Here is a 13,103-nt window from a genome sequence, read left to right as displayed (position 1 = left end):
TCCCTGGTGGGTCAGTGGGGTCCTGTGGCTGCTCTCCATATGTGTAGTATGGTCCCTGGTGGGTCAGTGGGGTCCTGTGGCTGCTCTCCATATGTGTAGTATGGTCCCTGGTGGGTCGGTGGGGTCCTGTGGCTGCTCTCCATATGTGTAGTGTGGTCCCGTGGCTGCTCTCCATATGTGTAGTATGGTCCCTGGTGGGTCAGTGGGGTCCTGTGGCTGCTCTCCATATGTGTAGTGTGGTCCCTGGTGGGTCAGTGGGGTCCTGTGGCTGCTCTCCATATGTGTAGTATGGTCCCTGGTGGGTCGGTGGGGTCCTGTGGCTGCTCTCCATATGTGTAGTGTGGTACCTGGTGGGTCAGTGGGGTCCTGTGGCTGCTCTCCATATGTGTAGTATGGTCCCTGGTGGGTCGGTGGGGTCCTGTGGCTGCTCTCCATATGTGTAGTGTGGTCCCTGGTGGGTCAGTGGGGCCAGGGAGTGCTCTCCACATGTCTAGTGTGGTCCCTGGTGGGTCAGTGGGGCCGGTAACTGCTCTCCACATGTGTAGTATGGTCCCTGGTGGGTCAGTGGGGCCGGTAACTGCTCTCCACATGTGTAGTATGGTCCCTGGTGGGTCAGTGGGGCCGGTAACTGCTCTCCACACGTGTAGTGTGGTCCCTGGTGGGTCAGTGGGGTCCTGTTTCCTTATTGTAGACTCTTGGTCATGCTGTGTTCCCTGCAGGTGGCAAAGGCGGTGTCCCAGGCCCTGAGCCGATGTGTGAACTGTCTGCCCGGACAGAGAGACGTGGACGCCGCAATAAAGAGTATTGGTGAGGCCAGCAAGAAGCTCCTGGCCACCTCCGTAAGTACCTCCCCTCACCGTGCCTCCCAGTCCCGCCCTCACCCTCGTGGTCAGTTCCCCCCTGCCCTTGTGGTCAGTCCCGCCCTTGTGGTCAGTTACCCCCGCCCTCGTGGTGAGTCCCGCCCCCCGCCCTCGTGGTGAGTCCCGCCCCCCCGCCCTCGTGGTGAGTCCCGCCCCCCCGCCCTCGTGGTGAGTCCCGCCCCCCCCCCCCGCCCTTGTGGTGAGTCCCGCCCCCCCCGCCCTTGTGGTGAGTCCCCGCCCCCCCCGCCCTTGTGGTGAGTCCCGCCCTTGTGGTGAGTCCCGCCCCCCCCCCCGCCCTTGTGGTGAGTCCCGCCCTTGTGGTCAGTCCCGCCCCCCCCGCCCTCGTGGTGAGTCCCGCCCCCCGCCCTCGTGGTGAGTCCCGCCCCCCCGCCCTCGTGAGTCCCGCCCCCCCGCCCTCGTGAGTCCCGCCCCCCGCGCCCTCGTGGTGAGTCCCGCCCCCCCGCCCTCGTGGTGAGTCCCGCCCCCCCCGCCCTCGTGGTGAGTCCCGCCCCCCCGCCCTCGTGGTGAGTCCCGCCCTCGTGGTGAGTGCCGCCCCCCCCCCCCCGCCCTCGTGGTGAGTGCCGCCCCCCCCCGCCCTCGTGGTGAGTGCCGCCCCCCCCCCGCCCTCGTGGTGAGTGCCGCCCCCCCCCCCCCGCCCTCGTGGTGAGTGCCGCCCCCCCCCGCCCTCGTGGTGAGTGCCGCCCCCCCCCCGCCCTCGTGGTGAGTGCCGCCCCCCCCCCGCCCTCGTGGTGAGTCCCGCCCCCCGCCTTCGTGGTGAGTCCCGCCCTCGTGGTCAGTCCTGCCCCCCCGCCCTCGTGGTCAGTCCCGCCCCCGCCCTCGTGGTCAGTCCCGCCCCCGCCCTCGTGGTCAGTCCCGCCCCCGCCCTCGTGGTCAGTCCCGCCCCCCCCCCCGCCCTCGTCTTTTGGTCAGTCCCGCCCCCTGCCCTAGTGGTCAGTCCCGCCCCCTGCCCTAGTGGTCAGTCCCGCCCCCTGCCCTAGTGGTCAGTCCCGCCCCCTGCCCTAGTGGTCAGTCCCGCCCCCCGCCCTCGTGGTCAGTCCCGCCCCACCCTGTCCTCGTGGTCAGTCCCGCCCCCGCCCTCGTGGTCAGTACCGCCCCCCCCGCCCTGGTCTTGTGGTCAGTCCCGCCCCCCCCTGTCCTCGTGGTCAGTCCCGCCCCCCGCCCTCGTGGTCAGTCCCGCCCCCCGCCCTGGTCTTGTGGTCTGTCCTGCCCCCCCCCGCCCTCATGGTCAGTCCCGCCCTTGTCTTGTGGTCAGTCCCTCCCCCATGATTTGTCCCCATCTTCTTATTTCAGTTCCCTCCCAGCAAGAAGAACTTCCAGGAGGCTCAGAGTCATCTCAACCAGGCGGCTGCCGGACTCAACCAGTCGGCCAACGAGCTGGTGCAGGCGTCCCGGGGCACCCCGCAGGATCTGGCCAAGGCCTCCGGGAAGTATGGGCAGGACTTCAATGAGTTCCTCCAGGCAGGAGTGGACATGGCCGGACAGACTCAGGTGAGGGGGTGGGGAATGGTCCCCGGGGGGTGAGGGATGGTCCTGGGGGAGGGAGGGGTGTGTGGAGGATGGTCCCGGGGGGGTGTGGGGGAGGGGGGTGTGGAGGATGGTCCTGGTGGGGGGGATGGTCCTGGGGGGGAGGGGTGTGTGTGGAGGATGGTCCCGGGGGGGGGGAGGGATGGTCCTGGGGGATGGAGTGGTGTGGAGGATGGTCCCGGGGGTGAGTGGGGGTGTGGAGGATGGTCCTGGTGGGGGGGATGGCCTGGGGGGGAGGGGGTGGAGGATGGGATGGTCCTGGGGGGGAGGGGGGGGAGGATGGTCCTGGGGGGGAGAGGGGGTGTGTGGAGGATGGTCCCGGGGGGCTGGTCCAGGGGGATGGAGGGGTGTGGAGGATGGTCCCGTCGGGGAGGGGGGGGGGGGTTGTGGAAGATGGTCCCGAGGGGGGGGGGGGGGGTGTGGAGGATGGTTCCCGTGGGGGAGGGGGGGGGGGTGTGTGGAGGATGGTCCCCCCGGAGGGGGGGGGGGTGTGTGGAGGATGGTCCCGTGGGGGAGGGGTGGGGGGTGTGACGGATGGTCCCGTGGGGGAGGGGGGGGTGTGGAGGATGGTCCCGTGGGGGAGGGGGGGGGTGTGTGGAGGATGGTCCCGAGGGGGGGGTGTGTGGAGGATGGTCCCGAGGGGGGGGGGTGTGGAGGATGGTCCCGTGGGGGAGGGGGGGGGTGTGAAGGATGGTCCCGTGGGGGAGGGGTGGAGGTTGGTCCGGGGGATGGGATGGTCCTGGTGGGGAGGGGATGGAGGATGGTCCTGGGGGGGAGGGGGTGGAGGATGGTCCTGGGGGGGAGGGGGTGGAGGATGGTCCTGGGGGGGAGGGGGTGGAGGTTGGTCCTGGTGGGGAGGGGATGGAGGTTGGTCCGGGGGATGGGATGGTCCTGGGGGGGAGGGGATGGAGGTTGGTCCGGGGGATGGGATGGTCCTGGTGGGGGGGGGGGTAGGCTGACACCTCTTGATCTCCTCATTGGTCGGTGACTTTCCTCTGCAGAATAAGGAGGACCAGGCCCAGGTGGTCTCCAATCTGAAGAGCATCTCCCTCTCCTCCAGCAAGTTACTACTGGCAGCTAAAGCGCTGTCCGCTGACCCTGCCGCCCCCAACCTCAAGAGCCAGCTAGCTGCCGCTGCCAGGTACCTGCCGCTGTATATACTGTATATGCCTGTGTGTGTCTATATACTGTATATACCTGCTCCCCTCCCCCTGTGTATATACTGTATATACCTGCTCCCCTCCCCCTGTGTATATACTGTATATACCTGCTCCCCTCCCCCTGTGTATATACTGTATATACCTGCTCCCCTCCCCCTGTGTATATACTGTATATACCTGCTCCCCTCCCCCTGTGTATATACTGTATATACCTGCTCCCCTCCCCCTGGGTATATACTGTATATACCTGCTCCCCTCCCCCCTGTGTATATACTGTATATACCTGCTCCCCTCCCCTGTGTATATACTGTATATACCTGCTCCCCTCCCCCTGTGTATATACTGTATATACCTGCTCCCCTCCCCCTGTGTATATACTGTATATACCTGCTCCCCTCCCCCTGTCTATGTGTATATACTATACCTGCTTCCCCTCTCTGTTTATGTGTATATACTGTATATACCTGCTCCCCCTCTCTGTGTATATACTGTATATACCTGCTCCCCCTCTCTGTGTATATACTGTATATACCTGCTCCCCTCCCCATGTCTATGTGTATATACTATACCTGCTCCCCCTCTCTGTCTATGTGTATATACTGTATATACCTGCTCCCCTCCCCCTGTCTATGTGTATATACTGTATATACCTGCTCCCCTCCCCCTGTGTATGTGTATATACTATACCTGCTTCCCCTCTCTGTCTATGTGTATATACCTGCTCCCCCTCTCTGTGTATATACTGTATATACCTGCTCCCCCTCTCTGTGTATATACTGTATATACCTGCTCCCCTCCCCCTGTGTATGTGTATATACCTGCTCCCCTCACCTTGTGTATATACTGTATATACCTGCTCCCCTCCCCCTGTGTATATACAGTATATACCTGCTCCCCTCCCCCTGTGTATGTGTATATACTATACCTGCTTCCCCTCTCTGTCTATGTGTATATACCTGCTCCCCCTCTCTGTGTATATACTGTATATACCTGCTCCCCCTCTCTGTGTATATACTGTATATACCTGCTCCCCTCCCCCTGTGTATGTGTATATACCTGCTCCCCTCACCTTGTGTATATACTGTATATACCTGCTCCCCTCCCCCTGTGTATATACAGTATATACCTGCTCCCCTCCCCTGTATATATGTATGGGTGACCATTACCTGTGTGTTATCAGGGCGGTGACGGACAGCATCAACCAACTCATCACTGTGTGCACCCAGCAAGCCCCGGGACAGAAGGAGTGTGACAATGCTCTGCGGGAGCTGGAGGTGAGTGGTGTGACAATGCTCTGCGGGAGCTGGAGGTGAGTGGTGTGACAATGCTCTGCGGGAGCTGGAGGTGAGTGGTGTGACAATGCTCTGCGGGAGCTGGAGGTGAGTGGTGTGACAATGCTCTGCGGGAGCTGGAGGTGAGTGGTGTGACAATGCTCTGCGGGAGCTGGAGGTGAGTGGTGTGACGATGCTCTGCGGGAGCTGGAGGTGAGTGGTGTGACAATGCTCTGCGGGAGGTGAGTGATGTGACAATGCTCTGCGGGAGCTGGAGGTGAGTGGTGTGACAATGCTCCGCGGGAGGTGAGTGATGTGACAATGCTCTGCGGGAGCTGGAGGTGAGTGGTGTGACAATGCTCCGCGGGAGGTGAGTGATGTGACGATGCTCTGCGGGAGCTGGAGGTGAGTGGTGTGACAATGCTCTGCGGGAGGTGAGTGATGTGACGATGCTCTGCGGGAGCTGGAGGTGAGTGGTGTGACAATGCTCTGCAGGAGTTGGAGGTGAGTGGTGTGACAATGCTCCGCGGGAGGTGAGTGATGTGACGATGCTCCGCGGGAGGTGAGTGATGTGACGATGCTCTGCGGGAGGTGAGTGGTGTGACAATGCTCTGCGGGAGGTGAGTGATGTGACGATGCTCTGCGGGAGCTGGAGGTGAGTGGTGTGACAATGCTCTGCGGGAGTTGGAGGTGAGTGGTGTGACAATGCTCTGCGGGAGCTGGAGGTGAGTGGTGTGACGATGCTCTGCGGGAGGTGAGTGGTGTGGCGATGCTCTGCGGGAGGTGAGTGGTGTGGCGATGCTCTGCATGCGGGGTGCGCTGTGGATGGGCTCTGGTGATGAGGTCACATGTTACATTTCTGTGATTGTAGACGGTGCGAGAGCTTCTGCAGAACCCCACCGAGCCGGTCAGCGACCAGTCCTACTTCCACTGCCTGGACAGCGTCATGGAGAACTCCAAGGTGACCTCTCACCCCTGGGACATCCGAAATCCACAGACAGCCCCCCCTGAGACCTCCATCATCCACAGTCTCCCAGCCTCCGTTATCCCCTTAGAGGCCTCCGCACTCTTCCCCCAGCCTCCGTTATCCCCTTAGAGGCCTCCGCACTCTTCTCCCAGCCTCCGTTATCCCCTTAGAGGCCTCCGCACTCTTCTCCCAGCCTCCGTTATCCCCTTAGAGGCCTCCGCTATCCCCTTAGAGGCCTCCGCACTCTTCTCCCAGCCTCCGTTATCCCCTTAGAGGCCTCCGCACTCTTCCCCCAGCCACCGTTATCCCCTTAGAGGCCTCTGCACTCTTCCCCAGCCTCCGTTATCCCCTTAGAGGCCTCCGCACTCTTCTCCCAGCCTCCGTTATCCCCTTAGAGGCCTCAGCACTCTTCCCCAGCCTCCATTATCCCCTTAGAGGCCTCTGCACTCTTCCCCAGCCTCCGTTATCCCCTTAGAGGCCTTCGCACTCTTCTCCCAGCCTCCGTTATCCCCTTAGAGGCCTTCGCACTCTTCTCCCAGCCTCCGTTATCCCCTTAGAGGCCTCCGCACTCTTCCCCCAGCCACCGTTATCCCCTTAGAGGCCTCTGCACTCTTCCCCAGCCTCCGTTATCCCCTTAGAGGCCTCCGCACTCTTCTCCCAGCCTCCGTTATCCCCTTAGAGGCCTCCGCTATCCCCTTAGAGGCCTCCGCACTCTTCCCCCAGCCTCCGTTATCCCTTAGAGGCCTCCGCACTCTTCTCCCAGCCTCCGTTATCCCCTTAGAGGCCTCTGCACTCTTCCCCAGCCTCCGTTATCCCTTAGAGGCCTCCGCACTCTTTCCCAGCCTCCGTTATCCCCTTAGAGGCCTCTGCACTCTTCCCCAGCCTCCGTTATCCCCTTAGAGGCCTCCGCACTCTTCTCCCAGCCTCCGTTATCCCCTTAGAGGCCTCCGCTATCCCCTTAGAGGCCTCCGCACTCTTCCCCCAGCCTCCGTTATCCCTTAGAGGCCTCCGCACTCTTCTCCCAGCCTCCGTTATCCCCTTAGAGGCCTCAGCACTCTTCCCCAGCCTCCATTATCCCCTTAGAGGCCTCTGCACTCTTCCCCAGCCTCCGTTATCCCCTTAGAGGCCTTCGCACTCTTCTCCCAGCCTCCGTTATCCCCTTAGAGGCCTCTGCACTCTTCCCCCAGCCTCCGTTATCCCCTTAGAGGCCTCCGCACTCTTTCCCAGCCTCCGTTATTCCCTTAGAGGCCTCCGCACTCTTTCCCAGCCTCCGTTATCCCCTTAGAGGCCTCCGCACTCTTCTCCCAGCCTCCGTTATCCCCTTAGAGGCCTCCGCACTCTTTCCCAGCCTCCGTTATCCCCTTAGAGGCCTCCGCACTCTTCTCCCAGCCTCCGTTATCCCCTTAGAGGCCTCCGCACTCTTCTCCCAGCCTCCGTTATCCCCTTAGAGGCCTCCGCACTCTTCTCCCAGCCTCCGTTATCCCCTTAGAGGCCTCCGCACTCTTCTCCCAGCCTCCGTTATCCCCTTAGAGGCCTCCGCTATCCCCTTAGAGGCCTCCGCACTTTTCTTCCAGCCTCCGTTATCCCCTTAGAGGCCTCCGCACTCTTCCCCCAGCCTCCGTTATCCCTTAGAGGCCTCCGCACTCTTCTCCCAGCCTCCGTTATCCCCTTAGAGGCCTCAGCACTCTTCCCCAGCCTCCATTATCCCCTTAGAGGCCTCTGCACTCTTCCCCAGCCTCCGTTATCCCTTAGAGGCCTCTGCACTCTTCCCCAGCCTCCGTTATCCCCTTAGAGGCCTTCGCACTCTTCTCCCAGCCTCGTTATCCCCTTAGAGGCCTTCGCACGCTTTCTCCCAGCCTCCGTTATCCCCTTAGAGGCCTCCGCACTCTTCCCCCAGCCTCCGTTATCCCCTTAGAGGCCTCTGCACTCTTCCCCAGCCTCCGTTATCCCCTTAGAGGCCTCCGCACTCTTCTCCCAGCCTCCGTTATCCCCTTAGAGGCCTCCCACTATCCCCATTAGAGGCCTCCGCACTCTTCCCCCACCTCCGTTATTTCCCTTAGAGGCCTCCGCACTCTTTCTCCCAGCCTCCGTTATCCCCTTAGAGGCCTCCGCACTCTTTCTCCCAGCCTCCGTTATCCCTTAGAGGCCTCCGCACTCTTCCCAGCCTCCGTTATCCCCTTAGAGGCCTCTGCACTCTTCCCCAGCCTCCGTTATCCCCTTAGAGGCCTCCGCACTCTTCTCCCAGCCTCCGTTATCCCCTTAGAGGCCTCCGCTATCCCCTTAGAGGCCTCCGCACTCTTCCCCCAGCCTCCGTTATCCCTTAGAGGCCTCCGCACTCTTCTCCCAGCCTCCGTTATCCCCTTAGAGGCCTCAGCACTCTTCCCCAGCCTCCATTATCCCCTTAGAGGCCTCTGCACTCTTCCCCAGCCTCCGTTATCCCCTTAGAGGCCTTCGCACTCTTCTCCCAGCCTCCGTTATCCCCTTAGAGGCCTCTGCACTCTTCCCCCAGCCTCCGTTATCCCCTTAGAGGCCTCCGCACTCTTCTCCCAGCCTCCGTTATTCCCTTAGAGGCCTCCGCACTCTTTCCCAGCCTCCGTTATCCCCTTAGAGGCCTCCGCACTCTTCCCCCAGCCACCGTTATCCCCTTAGAGGCCTCCGCACTCTTCCCCCAGCCTCCGTTATCCCGTTAGAGGCCTCCGCACTCTTCCCCCAGCCTCCGTTATCCCGTTAGAGGCCTCCGCACTCTTTCCCCAGCCTCCGTTATCCCCTTAGAGGCCTCCGAACTCTTCCCCAGCCTCCGTTATCCCCTTAGAGGCCTCCGAACTCTTCCCCAGCCTCCGTTATCCCCTTAGAGGCCTCCGTTATCCCGTTAGAGGCCTCCGCACTCTTTCCCCAGCCTCCGTTATCCCTTTAGAGGCCTCCGCACTCTTCCCCCAGCCTCCGTTATCCCCTTAGAGTCCTCCGCACTCTTCCCCCAGCCTCCGTTATCCCCTTAGAGGCCTCCGCACTCTTCCCCCAGCCTCCATTATCCCCTTAGAGGCCTCCGCACTCTTTCCCCAGCCTCCGTTATCCCCTTAGAGGCCTCCGCACTTTTCTTCCAGCCACCGTTATCCCCTTAGAAGCCTCCGCACTCTTTCCCCAGCCTCCGTTATCCCCTTAGAGGCCTCCGCAGTTTTCTTCCAGCCTCCGTTATCCCCTTAGAGGCCTCCGAACTCTTCCCCCAGCCTCCGTTATCCCGTTAGAGGCCTCCGCACTCTTCCCCCAGCCTCCGTTATCCCCTTAGAGGCCTCCACACTTTTCTTCCAGCCTCCGTTATCCCCTTAGAGGCCTCCACACTTTTCTTCCAGCCTCCGTTATCCCCTTAGAGGCCTCCACACTTTTCTTCCAGCCTCCGTTATCCCCTTAGAGGCCTCCACACTTTTCTTCCAGCCTCCGTTATCCCCTTAGAGGCCTCCACACTTTTCTTCCAGCCTCCGTTATCCCCTTAGAGGCCTCCATTATGCCCTGGGAGACCCCTATCATCAGTTCTCCATATCATAGTCTCCGGTTTATGAGGTTTCGTCTTTCCTTGTAGATTCTGGGCGAGTCGATGGCCGGGCACCCCTGGGACATCCGAAATCCACAGACAGCCCCCCCCCCCCCCCCCCCGAGACCTCCATCATCCATAGTCTCCCAGCCTCCGTTATCCCCTTAGAGGCCTCCGCACTCTTCCCCCAGCCTCCGTTATCCCCTTAGAGGCCTCCGCACTCTTCCCCCAGCCTCCATTATCCCTTAGAGACCTCCGCACTCTTCTCCCAGCCTCCGTTATCCCCTTAGAGGCCTCCGCACTCTTCCCCCAGCCTCCGTTATCCCCTTAGAGGCCTCCGCACTCTTCTCCCAGCCTCCGTTATCCCCTTAGAGGCCTCCGCACTCTTCTCCCAGCCTCCGTTATCCCCTTAGAGGCCTCCGCACTCTTCCCCAGCCTACGTTATCCCCTTAGAGGCCTCCGCACTCTTCTCCCAGCCTCCGTTATCCCCTTAGAGGCCTCAGCACTCTTCCCCAGCCTCCGTTATCCCCTTAGAGGCCTCCGCACTCTTCCCCCAGCCTCCGTTATCCCATTCGAGGCCTCCGCTATCCCCTTAGAGGCCTCCGCACTCTTCCCCCAGCCTCCGTTATCCCTTAGAGGCCTCCGCACTCTTCCCCCAGCCTCCGTTATCCCTTAGAGGCCTCCGCACTCTTTCCCAGCCTCCGTTATTCCCTTAGAGGCCTCTGCACTCTTCCCCAGCCTCCGTTATCTCCTTAGAGGCCTCCGCACTCTTCTCCCAGCCTCCGTTATCCCCTTAGAGGCCTCCGCACTCTTCTCCCAGCCTCCGTTATCCCCTTAGAGGCCTCCGCACTCTTCCCCCAGCCTCCATTATCCCTTAGAGACCTCCGCACTCTTCTCCCAGCCTCCGTTATCCCCTTAGAGGCCTCCGCACTCTTCTCCCAGCCTCCGTTATCCCCTTAGAGGCCTCCGCACTCTTCTCCCAGCCTCCGTTATCCCCTTAGAGGCCTCCGCACTCTTCTCCCAGCCTCCGTTATCCCCTTAGAGGCCTCCGCACTCTTCCCCAGCCTCCGTTATCCCCTTCGAGGCCTCCGTTATCCCATTCGAGGCCTCCGTTATCCCCTTAGAGGCCTCCGCACTCTTCCCCCAGCCTCCGTTATCCCTTAGAGGCCTCCGCACTCTTCCCCAGCCTCCGTTATCCCTTAGAGGCCTCCGCACTCTTCTCCCAGCCTCCGTTATCCCTTAGAGGCCTCCGCACTCTTCCCCCAGCCTCCGTTATCCCCTTAGAGGCCTCTGCACTCTTCCCCAGCCTCCGTTATCCCTTAGAGGCCTCCGCACTCTTCTCCCAGCCTCCGTTATCCCCTTAGAGGCCTCCGCACTCTTCTCCCAGCCTCCGTTATCCCCTTAGAGGCCTCCGCACTCTTCCCCAGCCTATGTTATCCCCTTAGAGGCCTCCGCACTCTTCTCCCAGCCTCCGTTATCCCCTTAGAGGCCTCCGCACTCTTCCCCCAGCCTCCGTTATCCCATTCGAGGCCTCCGTTATCCCCTTAGAGGCCTCCGCTATCCCCTTAGAGGCCTCCGCACTCTTCCCCCAGCCTCCGTTATCCCTTAGAGGCCTCTGCACTCTTCCCCCAGCCTCCGTTATCCCCTTAGAGGCCTCCGCACTCTTCTCCCAGCCTCCGTTATCCCCTTAGAGGCCTCAGCACTCTTCCCCAGCCTCCATTATCCCCTTAGAGGCCTCTGCACTCTTCCCCAGCCTCCGTTATCCCCTTAGAGGCCTCTGCACTCTTCCCCAGCCTCCGTTATCCCCTTAGAGGCCTCCGCACTCTTCTCCCAGCCTCCGTTATCCCCTTAGAGGCCTCTGCACTCTTCCCCAGCCTCCGTTATCCCCTTAGAGGCCTCCGCACTCTTCCCCCAGCCTCCGTTATCCCCTTAGAGGCCTCTGCACTCTTCCCCCAGCCTCCGTTATCCCCTTAGAGGCCTCCGCACTCTTCTTCCAGCCTCCGTTATCCCCTTAGAGGCCTCCGCACTCTTCTTCCAGCCTCCGTTATCCCCTTAGAGGCCTCCGCACTCTTCCCCAGCCTCCGTTATCCCCTTCGAGGCCTCCGCACTCTTCCCCAGCCTCCGTTATCCCCTTCGAGGCCTCCGCACTCTTCCCCCAGCCTCCGTTATCCTCTTAGAGGCCTCCATTATGCCCTGGGAGACCCCTATCATCAGTTCTCTGTATCATAGTCTCCGGTTTATGAGGTTTCGTCTTTCCTTGTAGATTCTGGGTGAGTCGATGGCCGGGATTTCGCAGCATGCCAAGACCAGTAATTTACCGGAATTTGGTGACTCGGTCAGTACGGCCTCCAAGGCTCTGTGTGGTCTGACGGAGGCAGCGGCTCAGGTAGGTGGTCCAGCCTGGTGGTCTCCATCAGTAGTATGACCTGCATACCACCCTCCGTACACTCTCGCACACCCTCTCAGCAATGCTCTCCTCCTCAGGCCGCCTACCTTGTTGGAGTATCGGACCCCAGCAGCCATGCCGGTCAGCAGGGTCTTGTGGATCCCACCCAGTTTGCCAGAGCTAACCAGGCTATTCACATGGCGTGTCAGAACCTAGGAGACCCGGCTTGCACACAGTCACAGGTACGCAGCTCCGTGCTGGTAAGGGACCAGGAGTGCTCTGTGCCTCCCATCATGCATCATGTTGTGTTCTCCATCTATAGGTGCTGTCAGCTGCCACCATAGTGGCCAAACACACATCTGCCCTGTGTAACGCCTGCCGCCTGGCATCTACTCACACCTCCAACCCTGTCGCCAAGAGGCAGTTTGTACAATCCGCCAAGGAGGTGGCAAACAGCACGGCCAACCTGGTGAAGACCATCAAGGTACAACCATAACATACTGCCTGGTGGGAGGTGGTGGTGAGTGCTGGATGGAGTCCTGCCTGGTGGGAGGTGGTGGTGAGTGCTGGATGGAGTCCTGCCTGGTGGGAGGTGGTGGTGAGTGCTGGATGGAGTCCTGCCTGGTGGGAGGTGGTGGTGAGTGCTGGATGGAGTCCTGCCTGGTGGGAGGTGGTGGTGAGTGCTGGATGGAGTCCTGCCTGGTGGGAGGTGGTGGTGAGTGCTGGATAGTGTCCTCCTGCCTGGTGGGAGGTGGTGGTGAGTGCTGGATAGTGTCCTCCTGCCTGGTGGGAGGTGGTGGTGAGTGCGGGATGGAGTCCTGCCTGGTGGGAGGTGGTGGTGAGTGCTGGATAGTGTCCTCCTGCCTGGTGGGAGGTGGTGGTGAGTGCTGGATGGAGTCCTGCCTGGTGGGAGGTGGTGGTGAGTGCTGGATAGTGTCCTGCCTGGTGGGAGGTGGTGGTGAGTGCTGGATAGTGTCCTCCTGCCTGGTGGGAGGTGGTGGGGAGTGCTGGGGGGGGGTCCTCCTGCCTGGTTGGAGGTGGTGGGGAGTGCTGGGGGGGGGTCCTCCTGCCTGGTGGGAGGTGTTGGGGAGTGCTGGGGGAGGGGGTGTTCTCCTGCCTGGTTGGAGGTGGTGGTGAGTGCTGGATGGAGTCCTCCTGCCTGATGGGAGGTGGTGGGGAGTGCTGGGGGGGGGGTCCTCCTGCCTGGTGGGAGGTGGTGGTGAGTGCTGGATGGAGCCCTCCTGCCTGATGGGAGGTGGTGGGGAGTGCTGGGGGGGGGGGGGGTCCTCCTGCCTGGTTGGAGGTGGTGGGGAGTGCTGGGGGGGGGGGGTCCTCCTGCCTGATGGGAGGTGGTGGTGAGTGCTGGAGGGGGGGTCCTCCTGCCTGGT

General features: G+C 61.6%; 1 protein-coding gene across 1 annotated transcript in view; it reads left to right on the top strand.

The window, feature by feature from the left end:
• Window positions 1–13,103, top strand: part of TLN1 (talin 1) — a 124,296-nt gene that overhangs the window by 96,484 nt on the left and 14,709 nt on the right. Inside the window, exons 22-29 of the mRNA XM_069963679.1 lie at window positions 720–839; window positions 2,172–2,369; window positions 3,407–3,546; window positions 4,746–4,839; window positions 5,708–5,797; window positions 11,593–11,715; window positions 11,814–11,957; window positions 12,038–12,199. Of these exons, the coding sequence (XP_069819780.1) occupies window positions 720–839; window positions 2,172–2,369; window positions 3,407–3,546; window positions 4,746–4,839; window positions 5,708–5,797; window positions 11,593–11,715; window positions 11,814–11,957; window positions 12,038–12,199 (1,071 nt within the window). The remainder of the gene's footprint in view (window positions 1–719; window positions 840–2,171; window positions 2,370–3,406; window positions 3,547–4,745; window positions 4,840–5,707; window positions 5,798–11,592; window positions 11,716–11,813; window positions 11,958–12,037; window positions 12,200–13,103) is intronic.

This window comes from Dendropsophus ebraccatus, chromosome 3 (genome assembly GCF_027789765.1).
Source record: "Dendropsophus ebraccatus isolate aDenEbr1 chromosome 3, aDenEbr1.pat, whole genome shotgun sequence".
Taxonomy (NCBI): domain Eukaryota; kingdom Metazoa; phylum Chordata; class Amphibia; order Anura; family Hylidae; genus Dendropsophus; species Dendropsophus ebraccatus.
This window is presented reverse-complemented; position numbering and strand designations above follow the sequence as displayed.